The sequence below is a fragment of the Notamacropus eugenii genome, chromosome 1 (assembly GCF_028372415.1).
Source record: "Notamacropus eugenii isolate mMacEug1 chromosome 1, mMacEug1.pri_v2, whole genome shotgun sequence".
NCBI lineage: Eukaryota > Metazoa > Chordata > Mammalia > Diprotodontia > Macropodidae > Notamacropus > Notamacropus eugenii.
Window position 1 is genome coordinate 477,411,044 of NC_092872.1, and position 21,597 is coordinate 477,432,640.

At 38.5% G+C, this 21,597-nt stretch overlaps 1 protein-coding gene across 2 annotated transcripts in view; it reads left to right on the plus strand.

Annotated features, from left to right (window-relative positions):
- Positions 1-21,597, plus strand: part of KIF12 (kinesin family member 12) — a 36,502-nt gene that overhangs the window by 8,399 nt on the left and 6,506 nt on the right. For both annotated transcript variants that reach the window (XM_072632429.1, XM_072632428.1), the window contains exons 10-16: positions 29-147; positions 341-442; positions 837-942; positions 1,316-1,406; positions 2,552-2,638; positions 2,823-2,940; positions 3,056-3,154. In XM_072632429.1, the coding sequence (XP_072488530.1) occupies positions 29-147; positions 341-442; positions 837-942; positions 1,316-1,406; positions 2,552-2,638; positions 2,823-2,940; positions 3,056-3,154 (722 nt within the window). The remainder of the gene's footprint in view (positions 1-28; positions 148-340; positions 443-836; positions 943-1,315; positions 1,407-2,551; positions 2,639-2,822; positions 2,941-3,055; positions 3,155-21,597) is intronic.

Sequence of the window (21,597 nt, forward strand, 5' to 3'; positions counted from 1 at the left end):
TGGAACTCACCATCCTACCTCCCCACAGGCCACTGCATCTCTCTGCTACTGGACCCACGACAAAAGAAGCACCACATCCCCTACAGAGACAGCAAGCTTACTCGACTGCTGGCAGATTCTCTGGGTGGCAGTGGAATCACTCTCATGGTATGGGGTGAGGGAGGCACAAGGAAGGAATCCTAGAGTCAGGGGTCATTAGGTACTGCCAACCCTTTAATCCTGTGCTCTTCTCTCACTCCCACGGGATAGGTTCAAGGGAAAAGGGACTAGGCCAGGCTTATGGATTGGTTAGGGTGGAAAGCAGAGATTCAGGAAAAACTAACCTCTGACCCTCACACAGGTGGCCTGTGTGTCCCCTTCAGCCCAGTCCCTCCCAGAAACACTCAATACACTACGCTATGCCAGCCGAGCTCAGAGGGTTACCACCCGGCCCATGCCTAAGGTGAGGACAATCTAGTTGGGACAATCTTGAGGAGGTTGGGATCAAGTAGGGGTGGAAGGCAAGACTAGGGCCAAGGATGAGATTAGGGACCATTACAGCTGGGGCTAGAGGACAATTGTGGCTTAGTGACTGGACTGCTGGGTTTAGAATGAGGACCTGGGTTTGAATTTTAGCGCTGATACTTATTGTCTTAGGCAATGGGGCAATTGCTTTACTTCTCTGGGTCTCAGGTTCTTTTATCTATAAAATGTTGGGATTGGACTTAGATGGTCTCTAAGACCCCTTTCAACTCTAAATCCTATCCTGTTACTAGATAGGTTAGAGTTAGGGTAAAATTGGGGTCAGAGCAGACAGTAGCTATCTCTCATGTTAACCCCTATCCTTTACTTTATAGGGTCCCCCTGGTCCACAGCCTGTTGGGCTTGAGGAGGAGATCCAGCGGCTCCGTCAGGAGAATTTGATGCTGAAACAGAGACTGGAGCAGCCTCTGGGTCACAGGGGTATGAGGATTGGGAAGGAGACCCATGACAAGAAATTCATGAGCCTGAGACAAAGGGGTGGTAAAGATAAGACTGAGTAGGACTGAACCAAGGAGGAGTTCATCCAGTGTGTGGGCAAGAAAAGGCAAGGAAGCACATCCTGAATCTGCTGCTGTTAATGCCTTCTTGGCATCCCTGGGATGAAGGCTGAGCCATGCCACCTTAATTATGGATCTGATAGGGAGTAGGAGAAAGAGCAGAGATTCTATACCCCTCCCATCGCCACCCTACTCCCATTCCTAGCCCAGTAGGAAGCTGAGAGTGGACCTCCAAGCTTCTCACAAGGCTTCTGGGCAGCTGTGTAGATCCCCCTTCTCTTCCATTCCTCCTGTAGACTCCAAGAGCAAGGGGCCCCAGTCTGGCTGGGCTGAGAGAAGCCTCTATGGGATGCTACAGGAATTCATGCTGGAGAACCAACAGCTTAGGTAGGGACGCTCACTATCTTTGCCCCAGCCCCTATCCATTTGATAATAACCTTCTCCCTCAGACCACACATAGCATTTAAAAGAAATGAAAATCAGCTCTCAGATGTCTCTCGGGTGACAACCTCTGTCTGCTTCGGTTTCTTTATCTGTAAAATGAGAATGCTCAGAGCAGCTCCCTCCCAGGGTTATTGTGAAGATAAAATGAGAAAATGTTGGTAAAGTGCCTTATAAACCTTGAAGTACTATATGAATGTTAATCATCATCATCGTCAGTGTCCTACCCTCTACCAGACTGCATGCTCTGTGAGGATGGGATTGTGTCCTATCTAAACCCTTTGTCCTCCCGAAGCACTTAGCAAAACCTCTACATACATGTTTGCTGTTGGGACTTCTACCCCGACCGACCCCCAAACTAGCCTTCCTAAGCCAGGTATTACCCTTCCTCTTCCCTCTCCATATCCTTCCCCAATCAATCTGTGTTGCGCTAGAAAGAACCTTGACCTTGGGAGCCATTGGGGTCGGGCCTCTCTTCATTCAACAGATATTCATTGAATAGATAGTATGCGGTAGACTTTGCAGGGGAAACAAGAAGTACAAATATATTGTACAAGACATAGTCTCCAGGAGCCTACACTCTAAGAATTCTGACCTTGGAAGTTATTTCTCCTCTCTGGCCTTCCTGATCTCTGTCAAGTGAGAAAATTGAATTAGACTATCTCAAAAGTTCCTTCCAAGTTTAACTCTGTGCATTTGTGTAGATGTGCATGTGTGTGCATGTGTGTTCATCAACAGATTTAGATTCCTCATCACAGTTCTGCCTCTAACCACACTGGTGACCTTGGAAAAATCACTTCCCTCTTTGAGCTTTAGTTTTCTCACCAATAAAATGGAATAATCTCAGAGGTTCTGTGAGGATCCAGTTAGAGAAGTTGTCCAGAGCATGACAGGAATGTAAGTGCTTATTAGAGCTCAGATCATTCATCTCTGCCCCTACCCGCATCTGTCCCTGGATCATTGGCCAGACTGTCCCCAGGGACACCTCCTGATCTGGGCATCCAGATAGAGTGATTCTCTGCATAAGGAGCAAGAGAGGGTATGGGAGGAAAGGAAGAAGGGGTTCTCTTCTTGTCATGCTCTTCCCCCAGGGAGGAAAAAAATGAGCTTCAGAGCAGCAGGCACCGTGCCTGGAATGAGCAGCAAGTCTTGGCTCAACAGCTTAAAGAACTCAAGAGGTGAGTGGTTGGGAGGGGGCTGAAGATGGAGCCTCTACTCTGGGAACCCTGGGAAGCCACGGAAATCAAGGCCCTACTCTGGAGGGCCTCTTCTGCCCAGGAGCCCAGAAGGTTCTGGGATTCCAGGAGGGAGACCAAGATCTCCTCCTTTCTGAAGACTTTGTTCCCTTAACATCTCTTACAGGTACCTCCTCAACTCTGCCAGCCACAGTATCCAATGCCCTCCTCAGCATTTCTCCAGTCCCACCCTGCTCTGCACCTGCTCACCATCTCGAGGGCACTACCAAGCTTTACCTTGCCATGTGAGTCTAGCTTCCTGGCCCTTGGTAGAGACAGAGAAGCAGAAGGACTCTTCTCAGCCTGGGGTGGACCCCAGAACCAGCAGGTAACTTCACTATACTCTTCTACATGTGGCAGGTGCTGCCCCGACCCTGTTCTTGTCACTGCAACCAACTCTGTTTCCTGTGCTACGCTCCTCTGCCTCCATGTGCTGGTTCTAGGCTCCGTCAGGCCCAGGTAGGACAAGCTGTGGTGAAGTGGGAAAAGAATGGGTTGGAAGAGAATATGGTTGGTTTCTAGTAGAAGAAGCCCTAGACTCAGTAACAGGACACCTGGGCTCACCATGGAACCTTGGATGAGTCCCTTCCTCTCTCTGGGTCTCAGTTTTTTCATGTGTAGATCCATATTACTTTTTATTTACTTTGCACATTAGTTAGATGTTTTTATATTGTTTTCACCAGTAGCATATAAGATTCTTGAGGACAGAAATAGTTTCATTTTGGTTTTTATCACATCGATGTCAAGCACACATAGTTTGTGTTCATCCTTCATTGCCGAAGAAGATCATACCATCAGGGAAATATAGCAGGCACTTAACAAATGCTTGTTGAAAGACTGTAGAATCTTGGTGAAGACTCAGTTCACCTAGTCCCAATCCTACCTGAAGCAATTTCCCTAACAAACGATTCTACAGACTCTAGACTCTTGCTGATTGACCAATAACAAGTATTGCTTGGGTTTTGATGCCTCAGGGTGAGTGTAAATAGCAATTGTTTCTGTTCTGGCCAGAAGCTCTGAGAGGTTTCCCCTCTCAGGCTGGTTCTTTTGAGAAGGCAAACTAGGCCATCTTTTACCTCAGTTCTTACCTAGTCTTTAATCACTGAATGGACATTGCCTCAGACAAACTGAGGCCTGGGAAAGACCTTAGCTTAAAAAGGCCAACATCTCCTACTGTATCTGAGGCCACCGCCAATCATCCCAACTTCTGTCTTGCCTCTGGACTGATGACTCTGGAGGAGAGAGTGAGGTTGACGACTTTGCACAGCCCTGCTTCATTCAAATCCAATTCACTTGTAAGTCCAGACATCACCCTTCTGACATCATTGGTCATCTCTGAGAATGAAGGATGAACACCAATTTGTGAGAGTAATCCGTTCTAAATCTATCTGTATGATATTGAAGAAGTCTGTTCTATCATTGGGTGACTAATTGTTAGCAAACTCTTCCTGCCACTGAGACAAAATCAGCTTCTGTACCCTCTGCCCTATGGTGGCCATGCAGAATATGTCTAATCCTTTTCGCATATGAAAGCCCTTCCTCATCTTTAAAAGGAAGGGTTTGGCTTGGATAACCTCTAAGCTCCCTCCCAGTTTCATGTGCTCCTGATGTCTCCCTCATTTTCAGGCTAAACATTTACAGAATGGTAGCATTAGATTAGAACTGGAAGACTGACTTAGAAGGATGATTTAGAAGTCATCCAAGCCAACTTGGCTCACTTTACAGATGAGGAAACTGAATCCCAATGAGGAGAAGTGATTTGTCCTTAGTCTCGTAGGTAGTGAGCAGTGCAGCCAGAATAAAAACTCAAGCTCTTCATGTCTAAATCGTGTGATCTTCCCATTATTCCTTCATATCTAATGATTTTGAATCCTTTCACCATCCTGGCTACCTTTCTGTAGACGTACTCCTGTTAATGTCCCTGGGATGTGCTACCCAGAAATGAACACAATTCTCCTGATGGAATCTGATCAGAGTACAAAGGGTACTTTGTTTCAATTAATGTAGCCTGGGAGGGGTCACATCACATTCTTGACTTATGTGGAGTTTGCTAATAGTTGAAATCACTAAAATTCCCATTTTGGGGGGGGGGGGGGCAGCTAGTGACAGCAGATAGATCACTAGACCTGGAATCAGGAAAACCTGAGTTCAAATTTAGCCAGATACTTAGGAGCTGTGTGACCCTAGGCAGATCATTTAACTTCTGTCTAAATCAGCTTTCTCAACTATAAAATGGAGATAATGACACCTATTTCTTTGGATGGTTGTGAGACTTAAATGAGGTAAATTCAGTGTTTAGTGGTGCCTGACACATAGCAGGCACTTAATAAAGGCATGTTTCCTTTCTTCTTTTCACATTCACATTAAATCCAGCCATATTTATACAATTCATTTTTTAACCTAAATATAGGACTTAGTATTTATCACCTATTAAATTTCATCTTATTAGCCTCAGCTCACCAATCTAGCCTATCAATTTTTTTGAATGTTGATTTTTATCCCTCAGATTGTTAGTCTCTCCTAGCTATATGATGTACACAAATTTAATGAACATGAATTCCCTGCCTAGATCAATATTTTATCAATAAATTTTGGAACAGCACAGGACAAAGGACATACCCTGTGATATGTCATGAGAGACCTCCCTTCAGGGTGACCTTTCTCTCAACATTTTGGGTGTCTCATCTAACCAACTCTAAATCTAACAAGCTGAACCCTCATTCAATCCATTTCTCTCTCTCTTGTCCATAAGAGTATTGTAAGAACATTTATTAATTGCAAGATTGCTGAAATCCAGGTGTAATTCTAGGGTATTTCCTTAATATATCCAGTGTAGAAACTCTTTTTAAAACAGCGTTGGAATGACATGCTTATGCTTTTTAAAATTCTTAACCAGAAGCTTAAGAAAAAATTCAGTATGAATACATTCCCCCCAAAAATATGTTAAGTTGATTAGTTGCATCTGACTCTTTGGGACCCCATCTGGGGTTTTCTTGGCAGAGATACTGGAGTGGTTTGCCATTTCCCTTTCCAGCTCATTTTATAGATGAGGGAACTGAAGCAAACAGAGGTTACGTAGTTTCCCGGGGTCACAAAGTTAGCAAATGTTTGAGGCCACATTTGAATTCAGGTCTTCCTGACTCCAGGCACAGCACTGAGCCACATAGCTGCCCACCCTAAGCTGATAGTACTAACAAATTTTCTACTCTTCCCTCTGTTTCTTTCCAATCTCTGTCCATTTATATTTCTAATACATATTGTTATACTTCATCTTACCCTGTTTTATGTGACTTTCTGTATTTGCACATTTCTCACCTCATTCTTAATGTTGTTATACTCAATTATGTTAAAGCATTCTTTAACCATTGGTCACTTGGATTATTTCCAAATTATTTTTTTTGTAACAAATAGCAGTGTTATGGATATTTTGCCCTTTACTTATCATCCTATATTTTTATCCATGTCTCCCCAGAAATCCTCTGTATGAGTTGATGCAAAACACCCAAAACCTTCCTTAGCTTCTTCTATAGTTATATGTGTGTGTACATACGTATACTTTTTTTATCACACCATGAAAGCGTATTTCAAGTCATTTAATTTCTGGGTCAAAGGGTATAATCTATAACTCTTACTGTGTGCAGTCAGATTGGCCTTTTCAAAAAGATTGCATCCTTTTGCAATGCCACGAGTAATGTAATAGTATACAAGTTGCCCCTCAGCTCTACTAATGCTGAATTTGTTTCCAACTTAATGTACATAAAGTGTAGTTCTAAAAGTTTACTAAGAAAAAAATCCCACAAATTTAAGGTTAACATATTTGTCTTTGTGATTATTTTTAATAAGTTTTTGTTGATATTTTCTGTTCTTTATATCACCATACTATCCCATATATCCCTCCCCCTTCTCCTCACAAAGAGGTAACTGATATGACAAATAATATTTTGAGAAAGGAGAAAACATCAGCCCAATTGATCAATATATTGAAAAAGCATAAGAACATGTGCAATGTGTACCATCTGTGGAATTCCCATCTCCAAAGGGTTAGGGTATGAGTGTTTCTTGTATCTTTTCGTCTGAGTCCCACTTGATTTTTATAATTTTGTTATGATATAATAAATATATTTTTGATGGTGGGAGGGAGCTGTTCTTTTCATTTATATTGTGGTAGTTACTGTGAATGTTGTTTTCTCGGATGTGCTTACTTTACTCTGCATCAGTTCATATAGGTCTTTCCATGCTTCTCTGTATTCATCACACATCATTTACATGGTCAGTTTTTTTTTTAAAAAGTTCCATGTGATGTGAAGAAACATGCACATATATAAAATGTATGTATGTATAAACAAAAATGTGCCTATATGTACATATAGATTTTCATATACAATTTTGCTTTTCCATTTGGAAAATGTCATAAGTATTTTAACTCTAATTTCTCCAGAAATTTGTTTAGTTTCATATTTTCTCTTTTGTTTATCTTTCTGTTTGACTTACCTATAACTGATAGTAGGTCATTGAAGAGTTCTGTTACTATTGTATTACTGTCTACGTCTTCTTGAAGCTCAATTAAGTTTTTCTTTATGAATGTGGATGCTAGGTCATTTGGAGCATATAAGCTTACTATTGATATTGGTCTGTTATCTATCGTTTCTTTCAGAATAATACAGTTTTGTTGTTTAAATCTTTTATTATTTGAATAGTTGTTTTTGCTTGTCTGATAGCATGATGGCAACTTCTGCTTTTGTGGATTAACCTAGTGCATAGTATATTTTTTCCATCCTTTCAGTTTTATTATACGTATGTCTGTTTTTTAAATGCTTTCTGGAAGCAACAAAATGTAGAGTTTTGTTTTCTTTTCTAATCTGTCACACTTTTTCATTTTACTGTATTGTTTAATCCATTCACATTTAAAGTTATAAGAATTAGTTTCATATTTTCCTCCATCTGTCTCTAAAATTTTTTTGAGTTATATTTTTTTGGTCCTACTGTAAACACAGTATTATGTTCTTTTAGTAATTTTTTAAAAGTTAATTTATTTGTTTTCTGTTTTCTACAATCACTTCCATAAGTCTTAAATTTTCTCTCCCTCCCTGAGACAGCATGCAATCTTTTATGGGTTCTACACATACATCTTACTGACCACATTTTCACATTAGTCATGTTGCATAGAAGAATTAAAATGAATTGGACAAACCATGAGAAAAAACAAAACAAAACAAAACATAACACAAGAGAAAACAGTCTGCTTCATTCTGATTCTATAGTCTTTCTCTGGATGTGGATGACATTTTGCCTCAAGAGTCCTTTGGGAATGTTTTATATCCTTGCATTTCTGTGAAGGGCTAAGTCTATCAGAAACAGTCCTTGCACACTATGGCTGTTATTGTGTACAAAATTCTCCTGGTTCTGCTCCTTTCACTTAGCATCAATTTCCAGTCCTCTTTGAAGTCTTTCTGTTCATCATTTCTTATAGCACAATAGTATTCTATTACATTCATATACCACAACTCTTCAGCTGTTTCCCAACGGATGGGCAATCCCTTGATTTCCAGTTCTTGTCCACCACAAAGAGAGCTGCTATCAATATTTTTTTCATGTGGGACCCTTTCCCATTTTTTTGATCTCTTTGGGATACAGTCCTAGAAGTGATATTGCTAGACTTCAGTTACATTTTTAAAGGTGGCCTTGTTCCCACTGGCTCTGTTTACCTCACTCCTAATCCCCTCTTCTCATTTGTTATCCCCCTTTCATTTAGAGTTGTGCTTATTAGTTTCTTTTTCCTGCTTTTATCTAATTATGTTTTCTTTTTCCCTCTTATTTTAATCTTGGTCAAATAGATTTTCCCTTGCTCTCCTCCCCAACATGTCCTGTTCATTAGTTTCTTTTTTAAAAAATTTAATTTCTTTTTTTTTTTTAAGGAAAACCTTTTTGTTATTAAATTCAATGTAGAATAGGCTGACCTAGAAAGTAGTGAAATTCCGGGAATTAGAGGTTTCTTCTTTCTTTTTTAAAAAAATTGTCATTTATTTTTTAACATTCTTTTCTTTTTACATTTTGAGTTCCAAATTCTCTCATTAACTCTCTTTTTCCAGATGTGGATGTCATTTTTTCATTATGAGTCCTTTGGAACTATCTTTGTTCCTTGTATTGATTAGAGTAGCCAAGTCTTTCACAGTTGATCATCATTTTGATCATCATTACAGCATTGCTGTTATTGTACACAAGGGGCAGCTAGGTGGTATAGTGGATAGAGCACCAGTGTAGGAGTCAGGAAGACCTGAGTTCAAATCTCACCTCAGACACTTGATACTCACTAGCTGTGTGACCTTGTGCAAGTCACTTAACTCCAATCGCCTCATCCTGGGTCATCTCCAGTCATCCTGATGAATATTTGGTCACTGGATTCAGATGGCTCTGGAGGAGAAGTGAGGCTAGTGACCTGCACAGCCTTCCAGCACTCAAAAAAAAAACAAAGTCAAGTGCAAGTCATGGTCTTCTTCGGCAATGAAGGACGAACACACACACATACTGTGCACAATAATCTCCCAGTTCTTCTCACTTCACTTTGCATCAGTTCACGTAGGTCTTGCCATGTTTTTCTGAAATCACCTCCCTCATCATTTCTTATAGAATAATAGTTCAGTCATTCTTCAACTGGTAGGCAACCTCTCAGTTTCTAATTATTTGCCACCATAATAAGTAATATAAATATTTTTGTACATTCAGGTCTTTTCCTTTTCCTTTGGTCACTTTGAGATACAGACTTAATCATGGTATTTCTGGGTCAAAGGTTATGCCCAGTTTTATAGTCCTTTGGGCCTAGTTCCAAATTGTTCTCCAGAATGATTTGACTAGTTCACCAACAGTTCATTAGTTACCTATTTTTCCTCATCCCCTCCAGCATTTGTCATTTCTGATAGTTGTGAGGTGGTACCATAGAGATGCTTTAATTTGCATTTCTATAGTAAATAGTGATTTAGAGCATTTTTTTATATGATTGTAGATAACTTTTTTTTCTTCTTCATATTAAATTCTGCTTCAGCTCTTTGTTTTAACTCCATGTGTGTCTTTCTGTTTCTGGTATATCTCTTGTAAACAACATATTGTTGAATTCTAGTTTCTAATCCATTCTGCTCTTTATTTCTGTTTTATGAGTGAGCTCATTCCATTCACATTCATAGATCTGATTACTGTGTGTATCTTTCCATCTCATTTTCTTGTTTCTTCTTCTCTCTCTCTTTGTATCCTGTCCTTCCTCAGAAGTCTGTTTTGCCTCTGACCACTCCCTCCCCCCAATCTGCCCTCCTCTATATCATTTATCCCTTTCTCTTATTTACTCCTCTCCTACCTCCCTATTGCTTAAGATAGATTTCTACACACATCTGAGTGTGTGTATGTATATTTTTCCTTCTTTGAACCAATTCTAATGAGAGTGAGGTTCAAGCATTGCCTGCCACCATTCCTCATTTTTCTCTCCTCTCTAAAAACTCTTCCTTTTATTCCTCTTTGTGTAAGAAAATTTCCCCATTTTACCTCTCCTGATCCCTTTTTCTGAGTGTGTCCCTCTTTCTCACCTTTATCTTCTTTTTTTTTGAGATCATTCTAACATAAACAACTCATATCCATCTGTTCTATCTATGTAAACTCCTTTTAACTGCTCTAACAATGATAGGAGTTAGGAATTACATGAATTATCTTCCCCATGTGGGAACATAAACAGCTTAATTTATTGAGTCCCTTATGATTTCTCTGTCATGATCTCTTTTTCATCCTTGTCTTGAGTCTTGTATTTGAATATCAAATTTTTCTTTTCAGCTCTTGTCTTCTCATCAAGAATGCTTGAAAATCCTCTCTTTCATTAAATATTCATTTTCCCCCTGAAGAGGAGAAGTTAGGTAGGTGATTCTTGATTGTAATCCTAGCTCCTTTTCCTTCCTAGAATATCATACTCCAAATCCTCTGATCATTTAACATGGAAGTTGTTAAATCTTGAGTGATCCTGACTGTAACTTCATAATATTTGAATTATTCTTTCTGACTAATTGTAGTATTTTCTCCTTGACCTGAAAGCTCTGCAATTTAGCTATAATATTCCTGGGAGTTTTCATTTTGGGATCTCTTGCAGGGGGTGATCAGTGGATTCTTTCAATTTCTATTTTACCCTCTGGAGCTAAGAGATCAGGGCAGTCTTCCTTGATAATTTCTTGAAATAAGATATCTATGTTCTTTTTTGGTCATGTCTTTCTGATAGTCCAATAATTCCTAAATCATCTCTCCTCAATATATTTTCCAGGTCAGTTGTTTTTCTAATGAGATAATTCACATTTTTTTCCTATTTTTTCTTTTTTTAACTTTATTTTACTGTTTCTTGATGTCCCATGAATTTCTTAACTTCCTCTTGTTCAATTCTAATTTTGAGAGTTACTTTCTTCAGTGAGCTTTTATATATCTTCCATTCCAATTCTGCTTTTTAAGAATTCTTTTTTTTAGTGAATTTTTGCCTCTCCTTTTCTATTTGGCCTATTCTTTTTTTAAGGAGTTATTTTCTTCAATGAATTTTTGTACCTCTTTTACCATCATGCCAATTCTGTTTAAGGTGTAGTTTTCATCAAATTTTTAGTGCCTCTTTTTCTAAGCTGTTAATTTTGTTTTCATAATTTTCATTTCTTTTCCTAATTTTTCCTCTACCACTTCTCTTTCTTTAATTCTTCTAGGAACTCTTGTTAGGCTTGTGTCCAATTAGCATTTTTGTGGCTTTGGTTGTAACTGTTTTCATGTTATTATCTTTTTTTGAGTTTGTGTCTTGGTCTATCCTGCCACCATAGTAGCTTTTTATGATCAACTTCTTTTGTTGTTGTTGTTATTTGCTCACTTTTCCAGTCTATTTCTTGAATTTTAACTTTATGTTAAAGCTGTCTTCTGCTCACCTGCGGGTGGAGAGGCACTAACCCAGCACTTTTGCTCTTTTCAGAACTAGTTCTGAGGGTCTGTAAGCTTTTTGTGCTTCCAAGGTGATGTGATCCAGGGAGAGATGTGATCACGTCTCTGCTGCTCTGTTCCCTTGCTGCTCCAAGTGTTAGCATTCTTCTTGGCCCTGGACATATGACCAGGGCCCCCAGTTTCTTGTCACTGATCACAAGTATTCCTCTTCACTCTGGAACTGTGACCCAGAACTGTATGGACAATAGGGTTGTCAAGCAGTATCAACTGCACCCAGTGCCAGCAAAGGATCCCCTGTAATTTCCTTTTGATCTGTTCTCCAGCACCGTTGCTGTCTCTGATCTGAGAGCTCCAGAAGCTACTGCTGCCACTTTGTGTGTGTCCTCTGGATAGACCTCCACCCTGGTGTCATAGATCTTTCCTGCAGACCTCCTAAGTTTTCTCGGGCCAGAAAAATCTCATCCTGACCTTTCGTTGACTCTTCTACTCCAAAATTTGATTTTTGGTGTTATTTTAAAGTTATTTAGAGGGGAATATTGAGAGAGTTCAGCTAGGTTACTGCCTCTATTAAATTTCATTTCTGGTACCCCTTTCTAAAAAGGGGTACTCTCCTCCTTATTCATCTTCTCTTTCTATTTAATCTGGACCCTCATTATCTAATTCATAACTGCTATAATCATCTGGTCTCTCTTTTTCTCTGCATTTCTCATACAGCCAAAGCTTCTCCATTCTAATTACTTCCCTCCAGGTTCTTTCTGCCTCTTCTCTGTAGGGCTTGCTCCATGGATTTCTCTTTTCCATTGTGCCTCACTCTCAGAACAATGCCACTTGTTACTGGTGTCAGAGAGGACACTGAAACATGGCAGGACACTTTTCTGACCACTGATTTATACTCTCTCTTGATGACTTCATTTTTCTATATTTTCCTGGAAATCTCCTTCTGTCCATTTCCCTAAGGTTTCCAATTCCTCCTCTTTCAGGACAAGTAGATTTTTTTAAGTATTAAATCCCCCAAATTTCATCCAGTGCAAGGTTTCCTCCCTCATGAGTCATCTCTCTTCACTCATAGCAGTGTTCATCAGTTCAATGTGAGGACTCCTTCCTTTCCCCCGCCCCCAGCTTTTCAATCTTTCTCCTGTCCTGCTCACTCACTTCCCTATAGGTTCTTCTCTTTCAAAGACCACAAAGGTCACCTTCCCCCTCATTGTTAGCCCAAGTACATTACTCACATTACTCACCCTGGTCCTCTGCTCTTATGTACTCTCCCATGCTATAAGAAAGAAGCATTAATTCACCTAAAGGCAGGGTATCACCAGATTCTCTCTGTAAAGCTCCCTGCCTGCCTCTTCACTGTTGCTTCTGTAAGATTTCTGCTTTTACCCCTGTCTCTTTGGGTACATTTAGAAAGAAGTTGCTTACTGGTTCTTCTGTAATTACTCATTGTTGCTGTCTTTGTTCACTACATTCATTCACTCCTCCTGAATTTCTGTTGTTTGGAGTGTTGAAGAGGCAAATAATCTCTTTGGTTCTGGTTTTCTCTTGAAAAATGTTTCAAATTCATGTTATTGAATGTCCATCTTTTGTCCTATATAGTTAAGCCCAGATTTGCCAGACAGATCACCCTGGGCAGTATGTTCTGCAGAATACATTATTCCATTCCCTCTTTTTTTTTCTTGTGGCTACAGGATAGTCTTGCACTGTTCAAATGTCCCTTCTTTTGTATTTGAAAGTATTTCTCCTGATGGCTTGCAGAACTTGTTATTTCTGAGTTGAATTGTTAAATCTAACCATCATGTGTCTTGGAGTTTGCATCTTTGGGTTTTTTCCTGGAGGCAATCTGCGAATTCTTTGCTTTGGAATTTCATTATCTATGTTCAAAACTTCTGGATAGTTTTCTTGTATTATTTCCTTCATTATGGTGTCAAGATTTTTTGTCCTGTCAAGTTCTTCTGAGAGACCTGTGATCCTTATGTTTTCTCTACTCATCCTGTCTTCAAGATCATTATGTACTGCTTGCATACTGAACAGATTTTCTTTTAATGTTTTTGTTTTTGCTTTTCTTCTAGGCTGTCTTCATTTATAATGTCTTTGCATTCTCAATCTATTTATTGTTCTCCTTTTGTTTCTTTGGTGAGGATTGCAGATTAAAATTTTTCTCTTCTTTTCATTATTTTTGCTGTGCAGGATATAAATTCTGCTCCCGTAACTCCCCTTTATTTTTAAACCACTCAGGTATAGCATGTTGTGGTTCCATGTCCTCCTCAAATTCCACAGGGATCTCTGTCTCATCAAATTGTCCTTTATTTTTCAGTATTTCTTTATAGAAACCTGAATTTGTTTACTAGATCTGGAGGTCATATTTTTTTCTGTTTTTCCTGATGGTTTATCTGTTTATGTTCAAGGTCTTTATGTTTTCTTCTTCCTGAAATCTTTGGTGCTTTCAGCCTTCTCACCCTTCCCCCTCCTCATTATTTTCCTTATCTCTCACTTTCTGACTCCCTCTCCTCTGACTGTGGTTCCTTAAGGCTTATATCTCAAAGCATCTCAGACTTCTCACATACTGGGCACTTCCCAATTTACCAGTGCAAGTCTCAGCCCCAACTAACTTTTGAAAGGTCAGAACTGGACCTAGCTGGATGCTATGTTTTTTTCCTCAAACGTGGTAGAGTGCTTCACAGCCCCCTGTGTGCACTCCCTCTAGTCTTCACTTCTCTGGCCCAGTACCACCAGTTCAGAGGCTGTTTTCCCAGGCACTGGTAGTTCAGTGCTTCTGGATCACAGCCCCAGCAGGGTCGACAATCTCCTACAACCTAAATCCAGGGTCTCCACTGCACTGGAAATAAGGAAAGTAGACTAGGGGTGTAGGGGTTGGTTTTTATGTAAACTTGTTTCATGTCCTTAGATCTGCTCATGTAGCCTTGCTGCTGGTAGTGTGGGAGGGTGCTGAGTGAGCTCAGGGTCAGTTCCTGGGTTGTTGTGGTTGTTGTCATTATTGTCAACCTTCTTTTGGATTTTGGGTGTTCCAGACCATGGAAACAGCTGAAGTTAATCTTTAGTACATAATTTCTGTTTTGGAGAGGTTTGAAAGGTCATGGGTATCAAAGAAAATGCCTAGTCCACCATCTTCTTGCTTCTGTGACCTGGAAGCTGTCCTTGTGATTATTTAATATATATATATATATATAAATATTAATATATAATAAATATATGTATAGGTAAATTTATATTCATTGAGGACTGAGTGTTGCCCTGGTGAACTTTTATTTTTATATTTTTAGCTACTGGATATCAGGTCTTTATTTGATATTTACCACACAGGTTTCCAGTCCTGCCCACCATGTTCGCTAAATAGTTGTCCTACTTAAAGGTTTCTTTTGTATACAAAATTTTTATTTTTTTTACAAGCAAATAATATACCTTATTGCCAATCTCTTCCATTTGCTAAGCAAATATAGATTTATCTCTAACAATTTATAGGAATGTCATTTTCCTTTTTCTTTTTTTCTGCAGTTTTTCTTTTCCTTTTCAATTCAATTATTCGGCTTTATTGCTCCATGATTTGAGTATCAGGATCATAGTTGTGTCATAGAAGTTTGATAGGCTCCCTGCTTTCTCAATTTTTGTTAAGAGTTTCTGTATTACAGAAATTGTTTTTTTTTTCTTTTACATCTATAATTGAATTCACTTATAAATATATCTGTACCATTTCCCTTGTCCTTTTGGGAATTTAATTATAGCTTATTCACTTTTTTTTTCTGAGATCAGGTTGTTCAAGGTTTTCTGTTTTGTTGATCTGGTTCAGGACGTTTTTTCCCCAAATGATACTCTGTCCTCTATACCATGCCTTGAAGCAGTCCCACTTCATCTCTGTCTTTTAGAATTCCTTATTCCATTCAACTCATTACATGAAACATTTTCTGATTTATTCCAACTACTAGTTCTTTCCCAAAAAATTTACCTTGTAATTTATTTTGTATATCTTTTTTTATACTTATTAATGAACATGCTGTTTTCCCTAATACAACGTAAGCTCCTCCAGAGTAGGGACTGTCTTTGCATTCCCAGTGACTAACAGTGCCTAGCACAGAGCAGGCACTTAATAGGATAGATTGTTTCATTTCTTGGGCTTTTGGTTCCTAAATATATTCATTTTTCCTTCTTCTTTTCCTTTTTTTCTCTTTCTCAATATGAAACAACATTTAAAACTATAATATTTAAAAGATTTTAAATTATTTTTCCTTTTCTAGCCCCTTCTGCTACTTTTGCCAATTTCTATATTTGAACTATGTTTATGTGTGTATAGCCTTCCCAGCTTAGCTTTCTTCTTTTAGCAAGATATATGGGTCTGGGGACAGAGTTCCAATTTGCTTTCCAGAGCAGCTGCTCCAATTCACAGCATCGCCAAGAGTGCACTGATGTCCTTGTTTTTCTGCAGGTCTTTCCATATTTATCATTTTCTATTTTTTTTAACAACTCTGCTAATCTAATGGATATGAGATAGTGCCTCAGAATTGTTTTATTTTGCATTTTTATAATTACTAGTAATTCATAGGAGTTTTTTGCATGTCATTATTAAATGACTCTTCTTATAAATTTGAATCCATTCTATATACACACAAATATTATATGTGCTAATTGAGAAAAATATTATCAGCCTGTTTCTCTGATAAAAATTTCATAAACATGACATATCCACACAAATGTTATGTGTGTATGTGTGAATATGCTATGGATATGAAATCTTTATCAGAGAAACATGCTGGAAATATTTTCATCAGCTAACTGTTTTCCCTTTCATCTTAGATTCATTAGCTTTGCTCCTGCAAAAGCACTTGAATTTTATATATTCAAAGCTATCTTCTGTCATCTTCTCTTTCTTTTATTTGCTCATGAACTCTTCCCTTGTCCACAGATCCAAAAAGCAATTTCTTCCCTGCTCCTCTAATTTGTTTATACTATAACTTTTTATGTGTAAGTTATCTACCCATTCAGAACTTTGTATGTGGTGTGAAATATGGGTGTAAATTTAAAGGGGCCATCCCTTGACTAGATTCTTTTGTTTTTGTTTTGGAGGGGGGAAGGTAAGGCAATTGGAGTTAAGTGACTTGCCCAAAGTCACACAGCTAGGCTTTACTAGATTCTTAAAGAGGCCTATTCACTGAAAGTAAGAAACTGAAAAGATCTTAACCTAAAAGAGACAGGGTCTCCCATTGCATCCTGGGCCATCTCCAATTTTCCTGATAACTGTCTGGACAACACTGGACCCACATGTTGTGTTCGTCCTTCATTTTTGAAGAGGACCATGACATCAGAGAAATGATGACATGACTTTCACTTGACTTTGTTTTGAGTAAGGTAGGACTGTGCAAGGTCACCAAGCCTCACTTTCCCCCCCTGAGCCATCTGGATCCAGTGACCAGATATTCATCAAGATGACTGGAGATGGCTCAGGATGCAATGGGAAAATTTGGTCTTTTAGGCTAAGGCCTTTTCAGGTCCTCACTTAAAGAGAGGTAATGCCCATTCAGTGAATAGTCCTCTTTAAAAATGTAGTCAGGGGGATGGCCCCTTTAATAGAATAGAGAAAATAAAGATATAAATCACTCTGGGAGGTCAGGAGCCTCAGAGTTATTGTTTGGAAGAGAAACTGTTATTATTGACATTCACTCTAAGCCAAGAGGGTCCAAAACCAGCCATTGAGTGGAGGTTGGGTAGGGACTCTTTGTAGGAGAAAGTGAGGCTGGTGACCTTGCACAACCCTCCCTCACTCAAATCAAAGTCAACTGCAAGTCATGTCATCATCTCCTTGATGTCATGGTCCTCTTTGAGAATGAAGAAGGACAAACACAACAAATTTAATTTCTGCCAGATAAATTTCCAGTTTTCCCAGCAATTTTTATCAAATGGTGAGTCATTACCCTAGTAGCTTGGGTCTTTGAGTTTATCAAATACCAGGCTACTAGGGTTCATTTGCTTCCGTATGTTGTGTTCCTAATCTATCCCACTGGGTAGCTTCTCTATTTCTTAATCAGTACCACATTATTTTGATAATTATTATTTGGAATTGTATTTGAATATATTTGATAAATTGATGTATTTGAATTATAGTTTGAGATATGGTACTACTATGACTCCTTAATTCCTTTTTTTTTTCCATTTTTTCCTTTGAGATTCTTAAACTTTTGTTCCTCTATATAAATTTAATCATCATTTTTGCTACCTCTATAAAATAATCCTTTGGTACTTTGATATGGCACTGAATAAGTAAATTAATTTAGGCAATATTCTTATTTTTATTATATTAGTTGTCTATCCATAAACAATTAATATTTATCCAATTATTTAGGTCTGTGAAGTGAACTTCCTAAAACTCAGGTCTCACCATGTCATTTTCCTTTTCAATAAACTCCAGTGGCTCCCAAATGCCTACATGATAGATTACAAAATCCTCCACTTGCATTTAAAGCCCTTCATAATCTGACCCCTTCTTACATTTCTGATCTTGGTTGCCTCCACATACTGTGTGATTAGTGGCTCTGGTCTCCTTATCATTACTACATAAGACTCTCCATCTCCTATTCCATGCATTTTCACTTGTCTCTCATGCCTGGAATTCTCTACTTTTTCACCCCTTCCCTCTGGCTTCCTTCAGGAAACCTGTCAGGTATGATGTCATCAAAATCAACTACTTTTTGATAATTTTGATGTTTGTTGTATAGATTTTTTTTTATTTTTATCCAATCAAATCTATTTATTTGGACTCCAGTAATGAAATTTGTTCCAGGGACTAAAACTTTTCTGTCCATTATATTTGTGACAAATGTTATTTCATTGTCTCCTAACCTTTTTTAAAGAAATTTTTTTTTCCTGTTTCTCATTTCTCTGTTTGTAGGTAATTGTTATGTGAAATGTGAAGCATTCAACTTAATAAGTGTCAGTTAAAGACCCAAAATGTGCAAGGTACTGTGCTAGGTTTGGAGGATCCAAGGATAAAATATGACATGACCCTGGCCTCAAAAAGTTTACAATTTAATCAGGAGTATATTACACACATACAAATAAGAATGAGATAAAGTTAACAGTGATAAAGGGAAAAGAAGAAATCCAGTTGATTGATTCATAGATTTAGAGATAGAAAATGCCCAGAAGTAATCTAATCTGTTCATTTTACACAGGAAGTACTTAACCTGCCTTGGGAGATTAATTTGCCCAGGTTCACATAGCTAAGAAGCAGGTATCTGAGGCAGAGAGAGTGCTACCAACTAAGGAGGAGCCAGGAACAATGAAGAATATAGCACTTGAGATGGTACTTGAAAGGAGAGGATTTCCAACTTGTGAAGATTTAAAGGAAGTTCATTTCAGGCGTATCGGAAGTCTAGGCAAATACATAGAAACAGAAGAGGGAAAGATGTGATCGGAGAAAATCTTAGACTGAATAAATGCAAGTAGTGTGAAATAAGATTGGAAATGTCATTTGGATTCAGGTTCTAGAGAGCTTTAATTCCCAGGCCTAAGGGGTTTGTACTTTACCCTTTAGTAATAAGGTACCACTGAAGGTTCTTAAGGAGGACTATGCCCTGGTCAGACCTAAGTATCAATATGATTTTAGTAACTGTGTGAATGATGGATTAGAGGAGGGAAGATATTGGAGGTAGGATAATCAGGAAGGAGATGATTACAACCTTCAGGTAGGAGATGATGAGGTCTTGGACCAGGCTACTGGCAAACACAAGTATAAAAGAGGCCATAGTTATTAGATTGTGTACATAGAATCAAAAGAACTTGGCAACTGATTTGCATGCAAGCATTTGAGGCAGAAAGGGAAGGTTCAAGGATGATGTCAAGGTTTTAGACCTTGGTAACTGGGACAAAACAAAAGAATCAACAGAAAGAATGAAGCTTTACAGAGAGATTTGGGAAAGGGGGAGACAAATTCCATGTGGAAGATATCGACTTTGTGAGGTTACAGATGATGTTCAGCCAATAGCTAAAGGTATGAACCAGAGCTCCATGGAGAAATCAAGGGTGGGGAGATAAAGTTGGAATCCCTTCCTTCTGCAGAGAAGTGTAATGAAGCTTTAGGAGGTCATGAAATTGCCAAAAGAAAATATATAGAGGAGAAAAAAGGGCCAAAGACTTATGGGATAATGAAGTGTCATATTATAATCCAGTTTTCCCCAAAGCATATATTAGAAGCTTCGTTTCCTGGTTTTTTTTATAAGTTTATTATGCACTAACTTTTGGTATATTCTATTTCTAGAATCCTTCTCTTCCACTGACTCTCTGTCTCTCTCTGTCTCTGTCTGTCTGTCTGTCTCTCTCTCTCTCTCTCTCTCTCTCTCACACACACACACACACACACATACACACACACAGACAAACAGACAGACACACACACACATACACACACACACATATGTACACACAATATACATACATGCAAGACTTTTCAACCAATAGAAGAAAGCTTGGTTATTGTCTAATTGAATCTAGAGGAAATGAAAAGCTGATGAAGAGGGAATGAAAAGTTTTTCCAAAGACTCTCAAAATTCTTGCCCAGCTGTTTGTCCATATATACTTTATTGGTTTTTTTCTAGTTCTATAAAAAGATACATTGGTTGTGAACTTCATCTGTAGATTAATTTGGGAAGGATTAACATGTTTATCATGTTAATATCAATGGAGGAAAGATGACTCTGCTTGTTACATTCTCTTATTTCTCCTATGAGGGTTTTATAATTTTCTTTTTAAAAAATCTCGTGTGTACCTTGGCAAATAATTTGTTTTCTTGCATTTATTGTCAACAGTGTGTTTTATTCATCATTTCATCTCTCATTTGTACCCTAAAACAGTGTAGGGGACTTTTGTGATTTGATATCTCCAAGGCAATATGGTGGACAGCTTTGGATTTGGAATTAGAAGACTGCATTTGAATGCCATCCCTTGTACTAGCTGGATGATCATGCTCAAATGGATTGCTTAACCTCTCAGATTCTTCATCCATAGGATGGGGATGATTGTATTACTTAGCTCACAGCCTAGTTAGGAGGAAAGCAGTGCAGACCTTAAGTGCTACATAAATGAGAGTTGTTATCTTTTAACATGTCTCCATTTGGGTTGATTACCTTGGATTCTCTAATTGAAAATAATCAATTCTACTTGAGCAAGATGAATAACGTTAAAAGCACATTGTTCTTGCTCATGCTTTGGATATTTCTATGACTGTCCCATAAGCCCATCTGTGAGACTCTGCACCTGCAGGTTGGCTAGTGGGCCTTGTACCAGGGAGTAGTGTAGATCAAGATAGACTAACAAGAAGGCAAATCCTTAAAGCAGGCAGGGTCAAAATTCCAATTAAGTTGAAAAAAGAAGCAAGAAACTATGGGGCAGGCCCTTTAGGAGTGACATATAATCATCATTTTGACAGGCTTAAATTGCCTGGTAGTCTTTGATCATTTCCTGGATGGGAAGCGAGACTTCAGAGTTGCCTTGATTTGCATTTCTGTCATTAGTGATTTGGGTGTTCAAGATTATGGCTGTTAATAATTTGCCATTTCTCCTTTGAAAGTTACTTGTTGATTTCCTTTGACCACTCACTTATTGAGAATGGTTCTGTTCATAATACATTTGCATTAATTCTCTATATACCTTAAGTGTCAGACTTTTATTAGATACTTGATGCAAAAAAACTTTAAAAATTAATTGTTTGCCTTCTTGTCTTCCTATCTGCATTGATTTTGTTCATGCAAATATTTTTTTGCTTTTGTGTAGTCAAAATTGCTTTCTCTTTTAGGCTCTCCTTTATACCTTGTTTGTTTAAGAATTTCTTCCCTAGACATAGTTATGAAAAGTCTAGTAGAATTGCTACACAAGTAATCAGATGACCTAGTAAGGGACTGTCCTCTAAGGTTTGGTGTTCCCAAATAGGCAGCAGGCCATACCAGCACTGAAGACAGAAGGCTCCA